Raw genomic sequence first — 20,425 nt, 5'->3', positions numbered from 1 at the left:
TTTTACAGGTAAGCAACTTTGCTTCCTGTAGATCCAGGACTAAGAAATTTTAGTGATTCACATTGTTGCACACATTGTTTGCTTCCCCAATGTACCTGCATCCCAGGACCACCTCTTTTTAATCCAGCAAAAAGTAAACACAGGAGGGACCCAGAAATCAGCTGTATCTCGGCACCTGAGCTGGGGAGCTTAGCTTGCCCCCTGCCAGATCATGTAATTGAGCAGTAGTACTGTTGTATATATGGAAATGGCCTATTATAAATTGAATAAAGAGGAAAGAGTGCTGAATATATGTGACAAGTTATCCGGCTAATGTTAGCTGCATATCTGGCCTACTTGGGGTTTCTGTTTGGGTGGGAGATATAAAAGGGGGATGTTTTTGACGCTTTGCCCTTCTTTCTGCCCCTGCCCTTCATGAAGTAGGATGGGCATCTTGCAGAGATGTGGCCAGGCTAGTGAGCCCAGGGGAGAGCAGGGGTGAGGCCGAGAGAAATGCAGATGGAGGATGAAGAATCATGTAATGGGAGTTCCCTGTACGTACCTGGATCAGTCCAGACACCTGGGTTGTGACTCCGCACCAGCAGGTGGAGACAGAGCAAAACTTGTGAGGCTTCCCTACATATAGTAAGGTGCCACCCACAGCCCCTCAGTCTTACTCTGTCTCCAGCAGGTGGTGGCAGGGTCACTCACAGCCTCTGGGATCCCTGGGGTTTTTTTCTATTGATAGTCAGGGGATTAGTTGTTGTGGAAGTTTTCTTTGGTGTTTAAAAAAAAAAAAAAAAAAGGAAGAAGATTTCTAGAAGACAGTCAGCAGTCTCCCTCACCCGGTCGCCTCCCAGGGGGGTTGAGAGGTTCTGAGGGGACCATCCCCCCCTGGTCGAGGCCACTGCTGAGGGTCGAGGGCCCGGCCGGTCACAGGCAGCAGCGTCGGGGGTGACACCGGGGAGCCCGGTTCACTCACCCCCGCGGGAGCAACACATCAGGACCCAGGACAGCGCAAGTAAAAAAAAAAAAAACCGCACTGTTTTCTTTCTGAGCCGGCTCTCCGTTTGTCCCAGTGTTCTGCCGTGGTCGTCAGCGATTTTTTATTTTTCGGTCTTGTGGGTCTGCTGCCGCGGGCGGGACACGGTCGGGGATGCCGAGGGGTGCCTCTTGCCGCGCGTGCGGTTCCGGGCGCGCGCGATTGTCCCGCGACGGTCTCTGTTCCTCCTGCGTTCCCGGGGGCGAGGGGTCATCCGGAGCCGGTCGGGGGGCCCGATTCCGGCCAGCGCGATCGCCGCCGAGGGACAGCCAGAGACAGGAGGTGGGGGCTGACCCGTTCCCGCTCAGCGAGGGAACGGCGGCCATTTTGGAGACAGTGCAGGAAGCCACGCGGAGGGCTCTCTGTAATGGCGCCCAGCCTCCTGCACTGTCTCCACAGCAGCGCCCACCCGGGGGAAGCCCTCCGGGAAGGGGCGGATCCCCGGATGAGGAGAGCGCAGGAATGACGTCATCGGGGTCGGAGGCGTCTTTTTCGGCGGATTTTGCGCTCCTTTTGCGCAAAGTCCTTAAATGTAAAACGGCTGGGAAAAGAAGAAAGGCAGTGGGAAAGTCGGCGCGTAGGCTGGCTTCCCGGAAGAGGAAGGCTGCGGATGGGTCCAAAAGTTCTTCGGAGCCCCCGGCAGGGAAGCGCCCGGTACGGGGCATCCCTCAGGATACAGACAGTGAATCCACGGACTCGGGGGACGAAGACCAGCTTCCTGAGCCCCTGGGGGGGCCGGGGGACCCGGATGCTGTGGGTCCGAAGCCGCCGGCTGCCGGTAAAGGGACTCCGGCAGGTGAGGGGGATGATCCGAAGGTGGTCCAGTTGTTTCAGAAGGAGGAACTGGCTCCTTTGATTCCAGCCATTCTACAGGAGTTGGGCATAGAGGCTCCGCCGGTGGAGTCCAGGCAGGGAGCCAATATGGACCCGGTGCTGTTGGGTCTTGCGGGGCCGGCAGTCGCTTTTCCTTTCCACTTTTCTGCGTCGGACATCCTCTTCAGAGAGTGGGATACCCCGGAATTGGGCCTGAAGGTCAGTAAGACCATGGACAAGCTATACCTGCTCCCTGAGGACACGCTGGAACTTCTCCGTCTTCCTAAGGTGGACGCAGCGGTCTCGGCGGTGACGAAGAGATCCACGATCCCAGTCACAGGAGCCACGGCCCTTCGAGATATCCAGGATAGAAAGCTGGAGATGCAGCTTAAGAAGGTGTTTGAAGTTTCCGCGCTGGGAGTGCGTGCAGCGATCTGTACTAATTTTGCCCTGCGGGCAGGGCTACGCTGGGCACAGGTGCTTCAGGCTAATGCCAGTCTCTCGGCGGAGGAATCAGCGCAGGCGGACCAGCTGGAAGCGGTCATTGCTTATGGGGCAGATGCGTTACATGATCTGCTGCGCACTTCGGCCAGGGCCATGGTCTCGGCGGTTTCGGCGCGCCGCCTCCTCTGGCTGAGGAACTGGGCGGCGGATGGCTCGTCTAAGGCTCACCTGGGTGCGCTGCCTTTTAAAGGCAGGCTGCTGTTTGGCAAACAGTTGGACGACCTGATGCAGTCCATCGGTGAGAACAAGGCTTTTAGGCTGCCGGAGGACAGGCACAGGACCCGATCGTCTTTTTCCAATCGGTCGTCCTCCGCTTTCGTGGGCCTAGAAGATCGCGACCACAGAGATCGTCTGGTTCCTCCTACCGGCCTGCCTCCTCTGCCAGGTCTACCTCCTGGACCCCGTCGTTTCGAGGGAAACGTTTTGGCAGGCAGAGTGGATCCACGCCGGGGGCAGGGTCCAAGGGCCCACAATGAAACGAGGTCGGTCCATTCCTCGGGGCAGCATCTTGCGGGCGTGCCGAATGTGGGAGCCCGATTAACAATGTTCGCCGAGGAGTGGGCCAAGATAACGTCGGACCAATGGGTCCTCAGCGTGATAAGACACGGTTACGGTTTAGATTTTGCAAGAGTTCCCTTCGACAAGTTTCTGGTGTCTCCGTGCAAGGGGAATCTCAAGCGCGCAGCGGTCTGGGACACAGTGCGACGGCTGGAGGCCCTGGGAGCCATCCGTCCCGTGCCGCGAAGCCAACAACGGCAGGTTCGGTACTCCATTTACTTCATCGTACCAAAGAAAGAAGGCACCTTCCGTCCCATTCTGGATTTGAAGGGTGTAAACAGGTGCCTTCGCATTCCCCGGTTCAAGATGGAGACGATCCGGTCGGTGGTAGCAGCGGTGAGACCAGGCGAGTTCCTCGCGTCCTTAGACCTCACCGAGGCTTATCTGCACATAGGCATTCAGCCAGCTTATCAGCAGTTCCTCAGATTCTGCGTACTGGGGCAGACACTACCAATTCCGAGCCCTTCCCTTCGGTCTGGCCACCGCTCCCCCCGGATGTTCACCAAGGTGATGGTAGTCGTGGCGGCCCAGCTCCGGAGGGAGGGGTTGCTGGTGCACCCCTACTTGGACGATTGGCTCATTCGGGCGAAGTCTGCAATTCAATGTCAGCGAGCGGTCGACAGGGTCCTCCAGCTCTTACGCTCCCTAGGATGGGAGGTCAATCTAGCCAAGAGTCGCTTGGTTCCCTCTCAGTCCTTGGAGTATCTGGGGGCACTATTCGATACCAAACGCGGCAGAGTCTATCTCTCCGAGGAGCGAGTCTGCAAGCTGCAGGGCCAGGTGCGACGTTTACTGGCCCTCCAGACGCCTTTGGTGCGCGATTACCTAATGGTCCTGGGCTCGATGGCGTCCACTCTGGCTTTGGTCCCCTGGGCTTTTGCGCATCTACGGCCGTTACAATCGGCATTACTATCCCGCTGGAAGCCGGTGTCGGAGGAGTTCCTGCTCCCGCTTCCCCTTACAGACATCGCGAGGGACAGCCTTCGCTGGTGGTTACATCCCGACCATCTCCGGTGTGGAGTGTCTCTGCTCATGCCCAACAGGACAGTGGTCACAACGGATGCAAGTCTCTCCGGCTGGGGAGCAGTTTGTCTGGGGCGCTCGGTACAGGGACTGTGGTCCAGGGAGCAGTCACGATGGTCCATCAATTGTCTGGAAACCAGGGCGGTAACGCTGGCACTGCAATCTTTCCTTCCGCTGATCCGGGGAAAGGCGGTCAGGGTGTTGTCGGACAATGCAACGACAGTGGCGTATATCAACCGCCAAGGAGGAACGAGAAGCCGGCTGGTGGTGGAAGAGGCCCGCCGCTTGATGAGCTGGTCGGAGCGGCACCTCTCCAACATTGCGGCATCGCACATCGCCGGGGTGGACAACGTGCAGGCAGACTTCCTCAGTCGCCATCATCTGGATCCTGGAGAATGGGAGTTGGCGGAGGAAGCTTATCAGCTCATCTGCAGGACGTGGGGTCAGCCACGCATGGATCTGATGGCTACCCGCGCAGAAATGCGAAGGCTCCACGTTTTCTACAGCCGAAGGCGAGAGCGAGGAGCCGAAGGGGTCGATGCGTTGGTGCTTCCCGTGGCCGACGAACGTGTTGCTGTACGTATTTCCTCCGTGGCCACTGATCGGCAAGGTCCTTCGCCGCATCGAGTTGCACCCGAAGCCCGTCATCCTGGTGGCGCCAGAGTGGCCATGGAGACCTTGGTTTGCGGATCTTCTGCTCCTGGCGGATGGTCCGCCTCTCCGATTTCGGGGATCCGCGGCGCTCCTCCGTCAAGGCCCCGTTTGTTTGGAGGAGGCGGATCACTTCTGTCTCGCGGCATGGCGTTTGAGAGGCGTCGCTTATTAAAGAAGGGTTACTCTGCTGCGGTGGTGACTACCTTGTTGAGGTCCAGAAAGCAGTCGACGTCTTTGACCTATGTCCGCGTGTGGACAGTTTTTGAGAACTGGTGTCGGGACCGCAAGGTAGATACTATGCTGGCTCCCGTGTCAGAAGTCCTTGCTTTTCTTCAGGCTGGCCTCTCATCCGGGCTCTCTTGTAGTACCCTTCGGGTCCAGGTAGCGGCGCTCGGGTGTCTTCGGGGCAAGGTTCATGGGGTGTCTTTGGCCCTTCACCCGGATATCGCCCGTTTCCTTCGGGGCGCCAAACATTTACGTCCTCCATTGCGTCATCCTTGTCCGTCCTGGAACCTCAATTGGGTGCTTTCTGCTTTGTGTTCGCCTCCGTTTGAACCTCTGAGGTGGATTACGCTGAAGGACCTTACCATGAAGACGGTTTTTCTTGTGGCGATAGCTTCGGCGAGATGGGTCTCGGAGTTACAGGCGTTGTCGTGTAGGGAGCCATTCTTACGCTTCTCGGATTCGGGGGTATCTTTACGGACGGTTCCCTCCTTCTTGCTGAAGGTGGTGTCAAGTTTTCATTTGAATCAGTCTGTGGAGCTTCCGGCGTTTCCGGAGGCCCGAGGTTCGCAGGAGTTACGAAAGCTGGACGTTCGTAGGGTGCTTCTCCGCTACCTAGAGGTTACGAACCCTTTCCGAACCTTGGATCACCTCTTTGTGTTGTACGCTGGTCACAAGAGAGGTGGAGCAGCGTCCAGAGCTACGATTGCTCGGTGGCTCAAGGAGGCTATTGCTTCGGCCTATCTTCTGCGGGGTAAGCCGGTCTCGGTGGGGCTTCGAGCTCATTCCACGCGGTCACACGCTGCGTCTTGGGCAGAGTCCTCTCTGGTTTCTCCTCAGGAGATTTGCAGGGCAGCGACTTGGAAGTCGCTGCACACTTTCACGAGGCATTATCGTGTGGATGTCCAAGCGGCAGGCTCGGGGGGCTTTGGAGAGAGAGTTCTCCGAGCGGGACTCTCCGGGTCCCACCCGTAGTTTGTGGCTGTGGTACATCCCAGGTGTCTGGACTGATCCGGGTACGTACAGGGAAAGGAAAATTAGTATCTTACCTGATAATTTTCGTTCCTGTAGTACCACGGATCAGTCCAGGGACCCGCCCAGGAGATACAGATACTGAATGTTTTATGTTTTTTCTGCAGAACGGAGAGTCCGCTCGGTTACTTCAGTTGCGGTTCAATTTGTTTCGATTATTAGCCTCTAGTTCCGGCTGTGTTGTTACGGCTGGGGGGTTGTTGTGGAACCGGCCCGGTTTTTTTTGGGTAATCTTGTTAAATAGTATGGTTGCAGTTTTGCTTTGACATTACGTAAGACTGAGGGGCTGTGGGTGGCACCTTACTATATGTAGGGAAGCCTCACAAGTTTTGCTCTGTCTCCACCTGCTGGTGCGGAGTCACAACCCAGGTGTCTGGACTGATCCGTGGTACTACAGGAACGAAAATTATCAGGTAAGATACTAATTTTCCTTTGCATTATGTCCCCTCTGCATATCAATTTTGATGTGGTTTTGCTAACAAGTGAACCCCATTCTTTAAACAGGATTGGGATTGAGGGACGACTGAAAAGGGATCTGAGACTAAATCTTATGGTTGGTGGAAGGAAAAGTAACTTTGTGGGAAAAAGTGAGAGAGGTGGAGAAAGTCATTTCTGATCTAAGTGATTCTGACTGTGGAAGTCCATGAAATTCTGATATATTCAGTGAGTGACACTGTAATCTGCTTATTGTAAATTTATTTCTGCATGAATCAGCCAGAAGCTAAATTAATTGTTGGAAATTTGAAACATGGTGTCATATATTTTTGTTGAGCCAACACTAGGATGAGGCATGGGATGAGAGTTGATGGAGTGGAGTTGAAGGGAAGTCAGTCATAAAAGAAAGAGTGGTTGGTGGATAGTCAGGCTCTCATTAGATAGGTCCATTTCACCATCAGCATGACCACATCTGAGAACACACTAAATAAATTTGGAAAGGATGTCATTTAAGTAATAGGGAAATCCCTTCGACTAGGAGTTACCCCCAACTAGGAGTTACATATTGATAATGGCTTAAACTGAGGCTCCATCAAGGCATTTAACATAAAATTGTGTGAAAATCTTAAAATAGACTGCAAATATGCACTTTTAGCTAGTGATAACTGGTTGCCCCTTTTCTTTCAGTCATTGGACAGTTTGGGAACATCAGAAGACATTAGGTCAAAGAGACATTCAGCATCTGAGCTTTTGGATGTTAAATTCAGTGACGTGCGAAAAGAAGGATGGCTGTATTTCAAGCAAATCCTCACCAAAAAGGGCAAGGTAAAGTGAAAGATCCACTCTCGCTCACACTTCCAGAGGTCTTTCGTAAGAAGGGGAGACACCACAATCCTGGGGAGAGGGTGGGGGGTGGAACAATCGTAATGAGATGAGACACCCACACTGCCAGAAAGAGCTGTCATCATGCAGTTAGGAGTATTTTACCTCACAATCGGGCCGATACAGTAGAATTCGCGGGAGAGCCGGCAAGCGCCCGCTCTCTTGACGCACGCACAGGTCAGTGTCCTGGGCGCGTGATTCACTATCGGCCCGTATGCAAATTAGGGCCCGCGGTAAAAGGAGGTGCTAGGGACACTAGCACATCCCTAGCACCTCCTTTTCGACAGGAGTGGCGGCTGTCAGCGGGTTTGACAGCCGATGCTCAATTTTACTGGCGTCGGTTCTCGAACCCACTGACAGCCACGGGTTCGGAAAATGGACGCAGGCAAAATTGAGCGTCCGTCTTCCAACCTGTGAGCTGTGGGCAGATTTTAAATTTTTTATTTTTTTTTATTTTGTGGCCTCCGACTTAATATCGCTATGATATTAAGTCGGAGGGTGTACAGAAAAGCAGTTTTTTCTGCTTTTCTGTACACTTTCCTGGTGCCGGCTGAAATTAACTCCTGCCTTTGTCAGACGTTAATTTCTGAAAGTAAAATGTGCGGCTTCGCTGCACATTTTACTTTCTGTATCGCGCAGCAATGACTAATAGGCCCATCAGCATGCATTTGCATGTTGCGGGCGCTATTGGTTTCGGGGGTGGGGGGTGGGGGTTGGCCACACGTTTTCCACGCGCTATTACCCCTTACTGTATAAGGGGTAAAAATAGTGCGTCAAAAACGCGCAGCCAAACGGGGGCGTGCAGTGCGTTTAGCCTGAGCGCACTTTACTGCATCGGCCCGAGTATCAGCTCCCTTTCAGAGGGAAGGCACTCGGGGGGGGGCTCATCAGGACGGGATACGTTCATGCTCTCAGGTGACTTGTTACTGAGGTCAGTCACCAGCAGTCCAAGGAGATTGGGGGGAGACACCACTAGGCTTGGGAGACTGTCATTAAAAAGTGAAACTTCTTTTCTCCCAGGAGAGATTTGCTTTTGTGTGTGCAAATCTCAAGCTGCCTTATCTTCTACATTCCTTACTTGTAGAATCTCTCTGAAACAGAACTGCATTAAGAGAGATGAGCGAAAACTACAGGAATTAAATGTTTAATAAAAGCAATCCCAATCCATTTATTCATTGGTGGAAGATGCCAGCAGAGAAACAGTGGATTCAGTTAGAACAAGTGATTCTCAAATCAAAAATATCCTTCAGAGTTTTTTTGTGTTTGCCCTTTTTTAAAGAAAAGTACTTGATTGGGAATCATCCATTTCTAGAAGGCATGCTGCATACTTGGCATAACATCATTTCTATTGGAAGGATAACTACCTGTTTTTCTCCACTGACTCCATGTTTCTCAGAGCATCTTACTAAAACCAGTTTTCAATGGTTGTATGGGCATGGCTTTCAATATGCTGGGAGTTATTTAAAGAGGGGACATTTCTCTTCATCCAAGAACTTTACATTAAATTGCCAGGGGGATTGATATCCCAATATTTAAATATTTACAACTTTGGGAAATTTTCAATGCAGGTCAATTTGCATCTACTTTCAGTAGAAAGATCTTACCCTTTGAGATTTTTCTCCTTGGGAAGATAATTAATAGAGGATTAATCTCTAAAATGTATTAGATTTTTATGTGTGAAGAAACTGATCAAATAGCAAGATATAAGGGTCTTTGGAACAAAGATTTAGGGAGGGAGGTTGATGAAGAGGAATTGGGAGCACATAGTATGGAGAGTCAGTCAGGGGAACTCTGGATATATGCTTGCTAACGAGAACGGCTACACAATTTTTTTATTGTTGGTACTTAATTCCGGTGCAGTTGCGTAGACTGAATCTGAGTGACTCAGACGTGCTGGAGGGCTGTGGGGAAACGGGATCATTTTTTCACATGGGGTGGACTTGCCCCTTGATTTCAGTATTTTGGAAGGAAGTTCTATCATTGATTAGGAAGGCAATGGGGATACAATTGCCATTTGATCCAGGAATAAAATAACTAGGTCTTCCATTACCAGATATTAGTTCTCATGGGGGGGAGGGGGACATTCCTTTAGTGATACATTTGAATGTTGTGGCAAGGCATATGGTAGCTAGATTTTGGAAGTTACCAGTTAAATCTTCTTTTGAAGGGTTGATCCAAGTATGTTGATCTGTATTTTCTATGGAATTAATTATATATCTTGTGTGTGATACTTGCTACAATGTGCCTGAAATCTGGGATCCATTTTTGAAACTTGCTGGTAAACAATGGGATCTGTTTCCACTGTATCCAATGTTACCTAGAAGGGTTATGATATTATAATATGGTATGTATATTCTACCTTTCTTTGAATGATGTACTTTGTATTTTGGATGGTATATTTTTGCTCTTGTTAATAACTTATTGTTTTGTATTTCATTATTACAATAAAGCCTGTTGGTAAATCTAAAAAAAAAAAAAAAAGTGAAAGACTAAAGGTTAGGACTTTTCAGCTTGGAGAAGAGACGGCTGAGGGGGGATATGATAGAGGTCTTTAAAATCATGAGAGGTCTAGACAGGTAGATATGAATCAGTTATTTACTCTTTCGGATAGTAGAAAGACTAGGGGGCACTCCATGAAGTTAGCATGTGGCACATTTAAAACTAATCGGAGAAAGTTCTTTTTCACTCAACGCACAATTAAACTCTGGAATTTGTTGCCAGAGGATGTGGTTAGTGCAGTTAGTATAGCTGTGTTTAAAAAAGGATTGGATAAGTTCTTGGAGGAGAAGTCCATTACCTGCTATTAATTAAGTTGACTTAGAAAATAGCCACTGCCATTAGCAATGGTAACATGGAATAGACTTAGTTTTTGGGTACTTGCCAGGTTCTTATGGCCTGGATTGGCCACTGTTGGAAACAGGATGCTGGGCTTGATGGACCCTTGGTCTGACCCAGTATGGCATGTTCTTATGTTCTTCTTATGTTCTTAACAGAGCCACACTGGGCGTTATATTTCTTCAGTCCCAACCAGTAACATCACCAAATATGTGCCTGCAGTGTGACTGGTCACTTCTTACTGTATCATTCTCTCTCTCTCTACAGAAAGTAGGTGGTGGACTTCGTCAATGGAAACGAGTTTTCTCAGTTCTCCGCTCTCACTTGCTCTACCTGTACAAGGACCGGCGGGAGGCCGAGAGCCATGCACCATCCGAAGGTGAGGAGGAACCAATCAGCATCCGAGCCTGCCTGGTGGACATTTCCTACAGCGAGACCAAGAGGAAGCACGTCTTACGGCTGACGACGGCTGATTTCTGTGAATATCTCTTTCAGGCGGAGGATCGTGATGATATGCTCTCCTGGATCAAAGTCATAAGGGAGGACAGCAAAACAGAGGGAGAGGTGAGAGGCTTGGAAGGCCATCCTCTCATGCTCTTAGATATCATGGCTGCTATCTTATGGCTATTGCTGGGCTGTCTTAGTTTTAATACACATTTCACGAATGATACATTTACACAAGGAAATGACAGACATGAGTTATTTACTCTCAGGGATCTCTGGGAGCCTTGCATTGTGATTGTCTGTGTGGCCCCTCCATATGCAGCTGGGAGCCCTCGGCTGTACAGTTGCATCTCGGTTGCCATTAGCCACTTGTGCTTCATTGAGATTCAACGTTTGTCCTGCCTGTTACTAATTTAGAAAAAGGAGGTTAACTCCCTGATATTTGTACTTTGAGGAAATATTTCAGTCAGGACCAGAACCAGATCCAAAGTCTGCTGAAAGGGGAGCATCAAGATGCTCTTTCCTTGCCTGGAGTCCTTATCTGTTACCACTAAAGGGGGCTTTTATCATACTCAGATGATTCACATTGGGCATCAAATGAGCCTGAGAGCCCCATTCATGATATGTTTTTTTTTCTCTGGTATCCCAGGACCCTGGATTTGCGAGTCAAGCACTGATCAATAAGAAATTAAATAATTATCGGAAAGTGAGGTAAGATACTGTGTGTGTAAAAATGTAGGCTCCATCTTCCCTTCCAGTTCTGGAGAGGTGGGTCTAGAATTTGGAGAGGCACATGGACTTTGCTTCTATTGAACATTTTTTCATCCTCCTGTACCTGCACGAGGCTTTTGGTGCATAGGTCTGTGGGGTCTGTAGAATTCAGGAACTTACAGACTGGGATTAAAGAAGAAGCACTTGTTTTTATTGAATTACGCATTGTTGGATTTTGTAGTCTGAGAAAGTTAGTGAGAGTTCTGAGCACTGTCTGATACTGTACTGCAGTGCATTGTGGTCAAACCTTTGCTGGTAGTCATCAACTCAGACAGAGATCTGAATGACTGTATTAACTGTATTTAGAAATTTAACTTTTAAGCAAGTTGGTAAAAAGTACTGTCATTTTTAAAGTTCTCCTTCAGTTTCTGGCTACAAGAGAATGAAGAAGGTCCCTGTCTCCAGATATAAACTAAAATCCTCCTCCTCTTCTTCTTTTGGCCTTGTAGCCTCTCTGGGACTAAACCTGACTCTTCTCCAAAGGGGTCTCGTGTACCTGATTTTTTGAGATCAGCAGGAATGAATACCCCCCGATCCCCCAAACAAGACACTTCCATGAAAGGTAATGGCTGTCAATATCCATATCTCTCTTATTTGTCCATTAACCCATTATGTCCCAATTTTTTTAAGAAGCTATCCTCTAAATAGGACACTGGGACATAATGGGTTTTGTTGTATGCATGTGTTTTCACAACAGCAGCTTCCAAAGCTTGAATTTCTGAGACATATATAAGATGAAAACATTAAACCCACCACAAAATTCAAGATACCCACCCAGACCTTGTCTTTATAATTCTCTCCTATCCCTATGTTTTACTCATATTTTCAGATGATGAACAAGCCTGAGGAAGCAGAGGAAGCAGTGATTTAAGTTAGAAAATGCCCATGTGTGTTCATTCTTAGAGAAAGGCTGCATTACATCATCTGCTGTGATGTTAGAGCATGTGTGATTCTACTGATATTAATCCCAGGATGTGCTAGAGCATCTGCCAAAATGTTAGAGCAGTGGTTATCAACCTAGTCATTGGGACACAGCCAGCTAGTTTATTTTTCGATATGTTATTGATAGGAAGTACAAAAGTGGCATTGTAAGATTCGGAGGTGAAGGGGATACATGTAGAGGCTGAGAAAAAGTTAAATTGCTTAACAAATATTTATGTTCATGGTTTGCCAAGGAAAAGCCAGTAGCAGGATCACAAAAAATAGAAGTAAAGTGGACCTCACACTATTTTCAGAAGGCTGCGGGGAAGAAATCTACTGTGTCCAAAACAGGGTTCACAGTGTCGACATCTTTAAACACATAAAATAAAATTAAAATGCATCATTCTCATAACCTACTCTAGGCATAACCCATTATCTACTACCCCAGAGTTATTAACACTTACTTTTTATGCTGTACATGTAACCGTGGACGACGCCTTCCATCTGCATCAGTAGCATGGGATCTTCTTAGTGTTTAGGTAATTGCCAGGTTCTTGTGGTCTGGTTTGGCCTCTGTTGGAAACAGAATGCTGGGCTTGATGGACCCTTGGTCTGACCCAGCATGGCAATTTCTTATGTTCTTATGTTCTTATGAGGTATGCCCCCGAAGTTCCCGCCATGACGTGTATTTGAGCGTAGGCCCTGGGAATGAGCATGGCGGACTGGAACGCCCATGCTGAGCTGGAGACGCCGAGGCCCTGAGCACTCGGCACCAGAGGCAGCCATATTGCCCAAGGAGGAGGAAAAGGGAAGAAAAGAGGTAAGGCAGAGCGGTTGCAGCCATCTGCGACCGACGGACGCAACACTGGCACTCTGCTGGCTGACCTTTTCAATGATCCTTTAGAGTTGGGAGTACTTCCGGAGGGACAAATGTGGTTTCTCTTCACAAAAAAAGTAAGGAGGAGGCTGGGAACTACAGATCTTAGTCTGACCTCTGTGATGAATGAATTAACAGAACAGCTGCTAAAACAGAAGATAGTGCAGTTTCTGGAATCCAATTTCTGGAATCCAATGGATTACAACCAAGGCAACTGGGTGACCAGAGAGTTGGATGAGGGAGAGCATTAAATATTGTATACTTGGACTTCAGTAAGGTCTTTGAGACAGTTCCACACAGGTAATTCATAAAAAAAAGTGTACCCTTGGTGTGGGCACTAAAGTGACTGACTGGATTAGAAACTGGTTGAGTGGGAGGCAACAAAGAATTGTAGTAAATGGAGTTCACTCGACTAAGAGGGGGGTTACCATTGGTGGGCCACAGGGACTGGTCCTTGTACCAGTTCTTTTCAACATTTTTGTGATTGATATTGTGGAAGTACTATTGGGAAAGGTTTGTCTTTTGGAGATGATAGCAAAATCTGCAGTAGAGTAGACATCCAGGAAGGTGTGGAAAGCATAAGGAGAAATTTAGTGAAGCTTGAGTTTGGCAGCTAAGATTTAATGCTAAAAAACACAGCATTGTGCATTTGGACCGCAAAAACTCAAGGGACCGACACAGTCTAGTGGGTGAAATTATTTTATGCATGAAACAAGAACAGGATGCGGAGGTGATCATGTCTGATGATCTCAAGGTGACCAAACAGGTGGCTAAGGCAGCGACAAAAGCCAGAAAGGAAAATTGGTTCTTACCTGCTAATTTTTGTTCCTGAAGTACCACAGATCAGTCCAAAGTGAGTTTGTGATCCCTACCAGCAGATGGATGCAGGGAAGAAAACTTTGAGGCACTGCTACATAACCGAGAGTGCCACCTGCAGTCCCTCAGTATTGACCTGTACCCTAGCCAAGATGTCTACCTGAACAAATCCCAGTAAATCATGGGCGAACAGTGACTTAAAGTTGGAGGCCCCTGAAAGCTAGGCTCCTATAACTTAACACTAAGCACATACCAAACTATATATACGTCTCATTAATCTGAATATATCACATATCAGCTCAGCAACATCCAGAAGTGTGGAAATCTTTTTTTTTAATTCTCTATTTATTAATTTTCAAAAAATGTCCAAGACATACAATCTTGAGAAGCAAAAAAGCAAAGTACAAAGAATATATAAACAATAAGTAACATAGATATTTAGTATTTATAACTAACTCCATTAAGTCCACTATTCAGGATCCACCAGATGGCTACAAAGAAAATGAAAATAAGATCATAATGTTAAAAAAGGAAAAATAATAGAGCTAAACAACTGCGGTTTCTATATTATTTATTTATTTTATTTTATTTATTTAAAAACTATTAATGACAAATATCATCCTACTAATGGAGGATTGGAGCAGTAATTTATCGCATAGGAAATTAGAAAGTTGAGATAGAACAAAAAATATATAACTTAAATTTTTATATCTAACTATGAATTAGCATGGAAATTTCATGGTAAATGTTGCTCCTATCTGTAATACTCTTAGACGCATCAGAAGAAACTGACGTCTTTTCTTCTGAGTCTGACGAGAAACATCAGGATAGACTCTAACTTTCATTTGAAGAAATGGCTACAATCGGTGTTGCGGTCGCGGCCGCCACGGGGGCGTCCGAGCCCTTACCTTCCCTCCAGGTCCCGGGTCTGGGCCGCGGTCCGCGGGCTCGGAGCTCGTGCGGGCAGCATGGGCCTAGTTCCTCCTCGTGGGAGACGCCGCCGGCCGTCGCGGGGGACTCCTCCCCTTCGGGGGAACGCGCGCGCGCGCGACGGGAGGGTTTTTCTGCTGTCAGCACCCGGATGTGCTGACACGCCCCCCGTGATGTCAGACGCCGGGTAGGGATTTAAACCGGGACCCGGGGCTTTTCGAATTGCCTTGCAACGAGGTTCCTTCCTTGAAGTACTAGTTGCCTTGCTGCTACTCCGGTTCCTGATTCCTGTTGCCTGCACTTGGATTCCAGCTTGTCTTCTGCCTGCCTTGATCCCGGTTCGTGACTCCGATTCCAGCTTGTCTTCTGCCCTGCCTTGATCCCGGTTCGTGACTCCGATTCCAGCTTGTCTTCTGCCTGCCTTGACCCCGGTTCGTGACTCTGATTCCAGCTTGTCTTCTGCCTGCCTTGACCCCGGTTCGTACTCCGATTCCTGCTTGCCTGCCATCTGCCTAGACTCCGGTCCGTACTTCACTCCTGGGCTTCTTCACCCTCGCCTAAGTCCCAGCGGTCCGGGTCCCTACGGGCTTCTCCTGGGGGGGACCTCGGACTTCCAGGGCGAAGACTCCTAAGACCTTGCGACCCGGGCTCTCACAGCTCCTCTGGAGGAGTCGCGGGTTTCCAGGTGAAGCTCCAGTTGCCCAGTGGGAGTTCTGCCTCCCGACTGTTCCCGCCGGGCAGTCGGCCTAAGGATCCACTTCCGGATTTTGTCTATCACAACAATCGGTGCTTAAAAAAAAGACAAAAACGGGGTGATAGGGGCTACCGCCCGTGGAAAATGAATGATTCTTTGATCCTTGATGAAGCATTCTGTGCTACACTGCAGGAAAGGATCGAGGAATATTTGCATCTTAATGTTGGGCAACCGGCGGTACTCTGGGACTGCTTAAAAGCTGTCGTGAGGGGGCACTTGATTTCAAGGGGCTCCTTCTGTAAGAAACTTAGTCAACAGGAGAAACAACAAGTGATTACCGAAATAGCTGCCTTATCAGTGACCCACAAAAAAACGCTTTCTAAGGTGGTGTATGCTCAATTGCAGAGGGCTAGGGATAGACTTCGGAGTATGGCTGATGCGGAGCTGGCGGCCCGGGCTACTCTCATCTCTCAGGAGAAATTTGAATGGGGTGACAGATCTGGACGTCTCTTGGCCAGATACCTGAAACAGCGCATGTTACAAAATCAGATTTTGGGAATAGAGGGCCCAGAGGGCCAAATGCTCACCTCCCCTCCGGATATTAGACAGCGCTTTCAACAATTCTATGGCAAGCTGTAATGCAGAGCAGCAGGGGATCACAGACAACCCAAATTGACAGGTACCTGGAGGAGATCTCGCTACCCCACACTTACTAGTGAGGACAGGGGTTTCTTGGATGGCGAGATTTCGCTTTTGGAGATCCACTCCGCTATTAAAGACCTAAAAGCGAACAAGGCCCCCGGTTTAGACGGCTTTACGCCACAGTTTTATAAGAAACTGATGTCAGTCGTGGCTCCCCCATTACAAAGCTCTGTTTAATTCCCTGAGGGAGGGTCACTCCCTGGGTCCCCGGGGGGCGAATGTAGCATGGTATCACCCATTTTGGGTAAGCCAGGTCGGGATGTCAGGAAATGTGGCTCATATAGGCCTATTTCTCTCATCAATGTCGATTTGAAAATTTTGGCCAAAATACTTGCAACCCGTCTAACAGAATCATAGCCCGTTTGATCCACTCAGATCAGGCGGGGTTCATACCAGGCCGAATGGCCGCTGACAACATTAGGAAAATTATTGATTTGGTTGGAGAGAGCTAATCTGGTGGGCCTACCGACTGTGTTACTCTCAGTGGATGCGGAAAAAGCATTCGACATGGTCCATTGGAGGTTTTTGTTCCGGACCATGGAAGGCATGAACATCGGCCCTTATTTCTTGACCTGGTTAAAACAGCTATATACAGATCCTCAGGCTAGGGTTAAGGTTAATGGGACCTACTCTGATCCTTTCCAAATTCAAAGGGGAACAAGGCAGGGGTGCCCCCTTTCCCCACTGCTCTTCGCGCTATATCTAGAACCCTTGGCAATCAGGGTTCGACAAAGTGGGAGTATTCGAGGGGTTCCAGTGGGGGGGGCGGGAATACAAGATGTCTATGTTCGCTGACGACGTCCTGTTTACATTAACGCAGCCCGCTGATTCCCTCTCGGAGGTCCTTACTACCTTACTGGACTTTGGGAAGGTGTCTGGTTTCACGCTGAATGCGGAAAAATCGGAAATTTTAAATGTAAATGTCCCGGAGTGCGAAATCCCGCGATTGAAGTCGTCACTCCCCTTTAAATGGGCCTCCAAGAAACTGAAGTACCTTGGGGTCTTCATTAGCAGTAATCTTGGTGATCTTTTTCGGCTGAACTATCCCCCACTCATACAAAGAATTTTTAAAGATCTTGACAGGTGGGAAGGGCTTTACCTATCCTGGTTTGGCAGAATCTCTGCTATCAAAATGAACGTCTTGCCCCGTTTGGGTTATTTATTTCAAGCTTTGCCCATTCATATTCCCGCTGCTATGCTCAAGCTATGGCAACGGCGGATATTCTCCTACATTTGGAGGCGGCGGCCACCACGAATAGCGCAAGCGGTTATGTACCGACCCAAATTGAGGGGTGGGTTGGGGGTCCCTAATTTGTCCTGGTATTTGTTGGCGGCTCAGCTCAGGGCCCTTTTCGACTGTCACAGGAAAAGGGACTCCAAACAATGGGTAGACATAGAACAAGCATGGTTGGGCAAAACGCCGTTGCGGTCACTGGTATGGCAGCCCAAGGCAACTTGGTGTAGGTCCCTATCTCTGGCAACGGCCACTAGCAACACACTGCGGCTGTGGGACAAGTGGAAAGAGACCTTGGTGGGGGTCCGAAACTATTTTTATAGCTCTGAGGTGTCTAGTAACACACGGTTTCCGGCAGGGAGTCAATCTCGGACCCTCCAGCAGTGGACGGTGAAAGAGCTTAGATATATGGCACAACTGTGGGATGGCAGAAAGGTGATAGACTTTACAGTTCTTCAGGACAAATATCATCTCCCAGAATCTGACATTTTTCTTTATCTACAAATCCGCCACTTTGTGCAGAGGGAAAGGATAGATTTAGATCTTGCAAAGGGAAAAACTCAAATAGAGAACTGGTGTGATCAGGCGGACAATCTGAAGGGGGCGATTTCACAAGTCTATAGTTACTTGAATAGAGACCCCAAGGAAAAGGCTGCCTTTATGAGGGCATGGGAGACGGACTTGGGCGCACCCCTATCGGAGGAAGCTTGGGACTCGATTTTCCTGGGTACTAAAAAGAGCTCTCCTTTTGCTGCTTTGAGCGAGAATAGCTACAAGGTGCTCTTGCGGTGGTACCTGACTCCTTTACGCCTCCACCATTACTCCTCGTCTAAGGACTCCAACTGTTGGAGAGGCTGTGGTCGGGTGGGGTCCTATTACCATATGTGGTGGTCCTGCCCTCTTGTACAGAGATTTTGGCAGCTTATCAATACTTCCATTAAGCAGATTACGGGACACGACGCTGCATTAACACCAGAACAGGCATTACTAAATATGCCAGTAGAGGTCCCCCGTGGGCAGGGCCGACTCATAACACTAATAATTCTCGCAGCAAGATGTGAGATTGCTAAGGGGTGGCGCTTGAGTACGGTGCCAACTCTCCATAATCTTACGTCCCGTTTGTCCAAACTTTACTCCTTGCACACACCCATTATTGTTAGGCAGAAGCAGCAGGTGCAATGGCGACCGCTACAAGCCTGGTTGTACCCTCCCGAGGGGAAGGAGGGAAGTGGTCCTGCTTAGTTTCCCCAAGTGTATAGGCCTTTCTTCCATGTACTCGAGCTCCGTGGTAGAGCTCTTTGTAAATGGTCCCTTATGACGACACTTGCTTTTACTCCCTTATTTCTGTTAACCGGTATTCCCAAAGGGGGAGGGGGGGTACGCAGTACGGAATGCTATCAATCCGAAGCTCTATAAGTGCGTGGAGCTTATACCCACTTAGTTGCGTAATTACAATTTAGATAGACAATGTTCAAATGTTGTTGTACTACTTGGAAGCACATAATGTTATTGCTGGTTACATTGTATTTCGGATTTTGTGAAGGATGTAAAATGCTATGATGGAAATCATAATAAAATTTTAATTACAAAAAAAAAGACAAAAAACCCATTCCCGATCTGATTCAAAAACAAAAGTAACCACCATAGTAGCGGGCTGGGCTAAAGCTGTATCTGACGTTTCTAATAAAATGGACATGTCCAAGTTAGGTGACAAAACATCCAAACCTTGTCTGTCCTGTTCCTGTCTTCTAAATGGAGGCAGGTAAAAGATCTTGGAGGTAGGTACAGCCTCATCGGGAATTTTGAAATGTTCAAACTGAGGGAGTTTGGGAAAGTTTATGAAATGTAAGTTTCTGCTTCGGGTTATATTCTCTAGATTTTCAATTTTAAGCTGTAAAGAAGAATTTTCCTTAATCCAATATTCTTGTACGTTAGTAACATGTTGAGAACCTTGCTGTAAGTTTGCCATATCTTCCTGAATTTTAATTTTAGATTGTTCCAGTTTAGTAATTTTATTCTCTACCAAATTTATCCTTTGAATAATAGGATTCAACTGTTGGGAGATAGAAGATCCCAAGTTGGTTATAGCATCCCAAATATTTTCTAGAGTAATATTTTGAGGTCTTACCAAAGTTGGGACTTCAATCTCTCTCAGAGGAGTAAAAGTGCTGGTTTGAAGGCGTTCCTCCCACGTCTCAAACTCTCCAGTAGGAAGACTGCTCAAGCCCTCAACAGGACCACTAGCGGCAGTGCCCTCAGAGATTCCAGCTTCTCCTGACCCCGCTTCAGTAAGGGCATGCTCTGAGAGGCCCCGACCTACAGGAAGTTGTGGTCTTGATAGCCGCCGGAGGATCTTTGTCAATCGGAGAAAGAGATGTTAGGGAGTCCGGAGAATGGACAGCTGAAGCCATTGCTGCCTCTTTCTCCAAGGCCAAGTTATCTGATTTTGCCAGCCACAGGACGTGAACATCCATCGGGCCTGAAAGTGGGGGATTCAGAGGAACCGCAGGGTAAGCTCTTTCCTTCCCCCACCTTTTATGAGCTGAATGCGGCATCACAAGAGGCAATCAAATTCAGAAGTTGAAACAAAGCAGAGTCGTGTTCATGCTGTCAGCTCTACAGGCGCCATCGTGGGTGGATCCAGCGAGAAAGTCTTTTGAAAGATGGGGATGGGTCTCTAGACTGATCTGTGGTACTTCAGGAATGAAATTTAGCAAGTAAGAACCATTCTCCCAGGACAAGCAGGATGGTAGTCCTCACATATGGGTGACATCATCAGATGGAGCCCTGTCACAGAACACTTTTGTCAAAGTTTCTAGAACTTTGACTGGCACACATGTCCAGTACACCACTAACCCTGTAGCCACCAGGGGTCCCCCTTCAGTTTCTTTTTTTCCGCGCAGCAAGTTGCCTCGCAGTTAGGAGCTATGTGAGAAACTCTCACAACTTTTCCTCATGGAACTTTCGAAGTATATCTTCATAAAATTACCCTCACTGGGCTCCCCCATCAACATCCGTTCCCTCCGGTGCTCGGTAAGTGTATTCCCCGTGTTTTGC

General features: G+C 48.4%; 1 protein-coding gene across 1 annotated transcript in view; it reads left to right on the top strand.

Annotated features, from left to right (window-relative positions):
• Positions 1 to 20,425, top strand: part of ARHGAP23 (Rho GTPase activating protein 23) — a 389,525-nt gene that overhangs the window by 225,961 nt on the left and 143,139 nt on the right. The window contains 4 exon segments of the mRNA XM_029573609.1: positions 6,950 to 7,087; positions 10,247 to 10,543; positions 11,073 to 11,134; positions 11,644 to 11,756. Of these exon segments, the coding sequence (XP_029429469.1) occupies positions 6,950 to 7,087; positions 10,247 to 10,543; positions 11,073 to 11,134; positions 11,644 to 11,756 (610 nt within the window).

This window comes from Rhinatrema bivittatum, chromosome 12 (assembly GCF_901001135.1).
Source record: "Rhinatrema bivittatum chromosome 12, aRhiBiv1.1, whole genome shotgun sequence".
NCBI lineage: Eukaryota > Metazoa > Chordata > Amphibia > Gymnophiona > Rhinatrematidae > Rhinatrema > Rhinatrema bivittatum.
The sequence above is the reverse complement of the archived record's forward strand: the minus strand, read 5'-3'. Positions and strand labels throughout refer to the sequence as shown.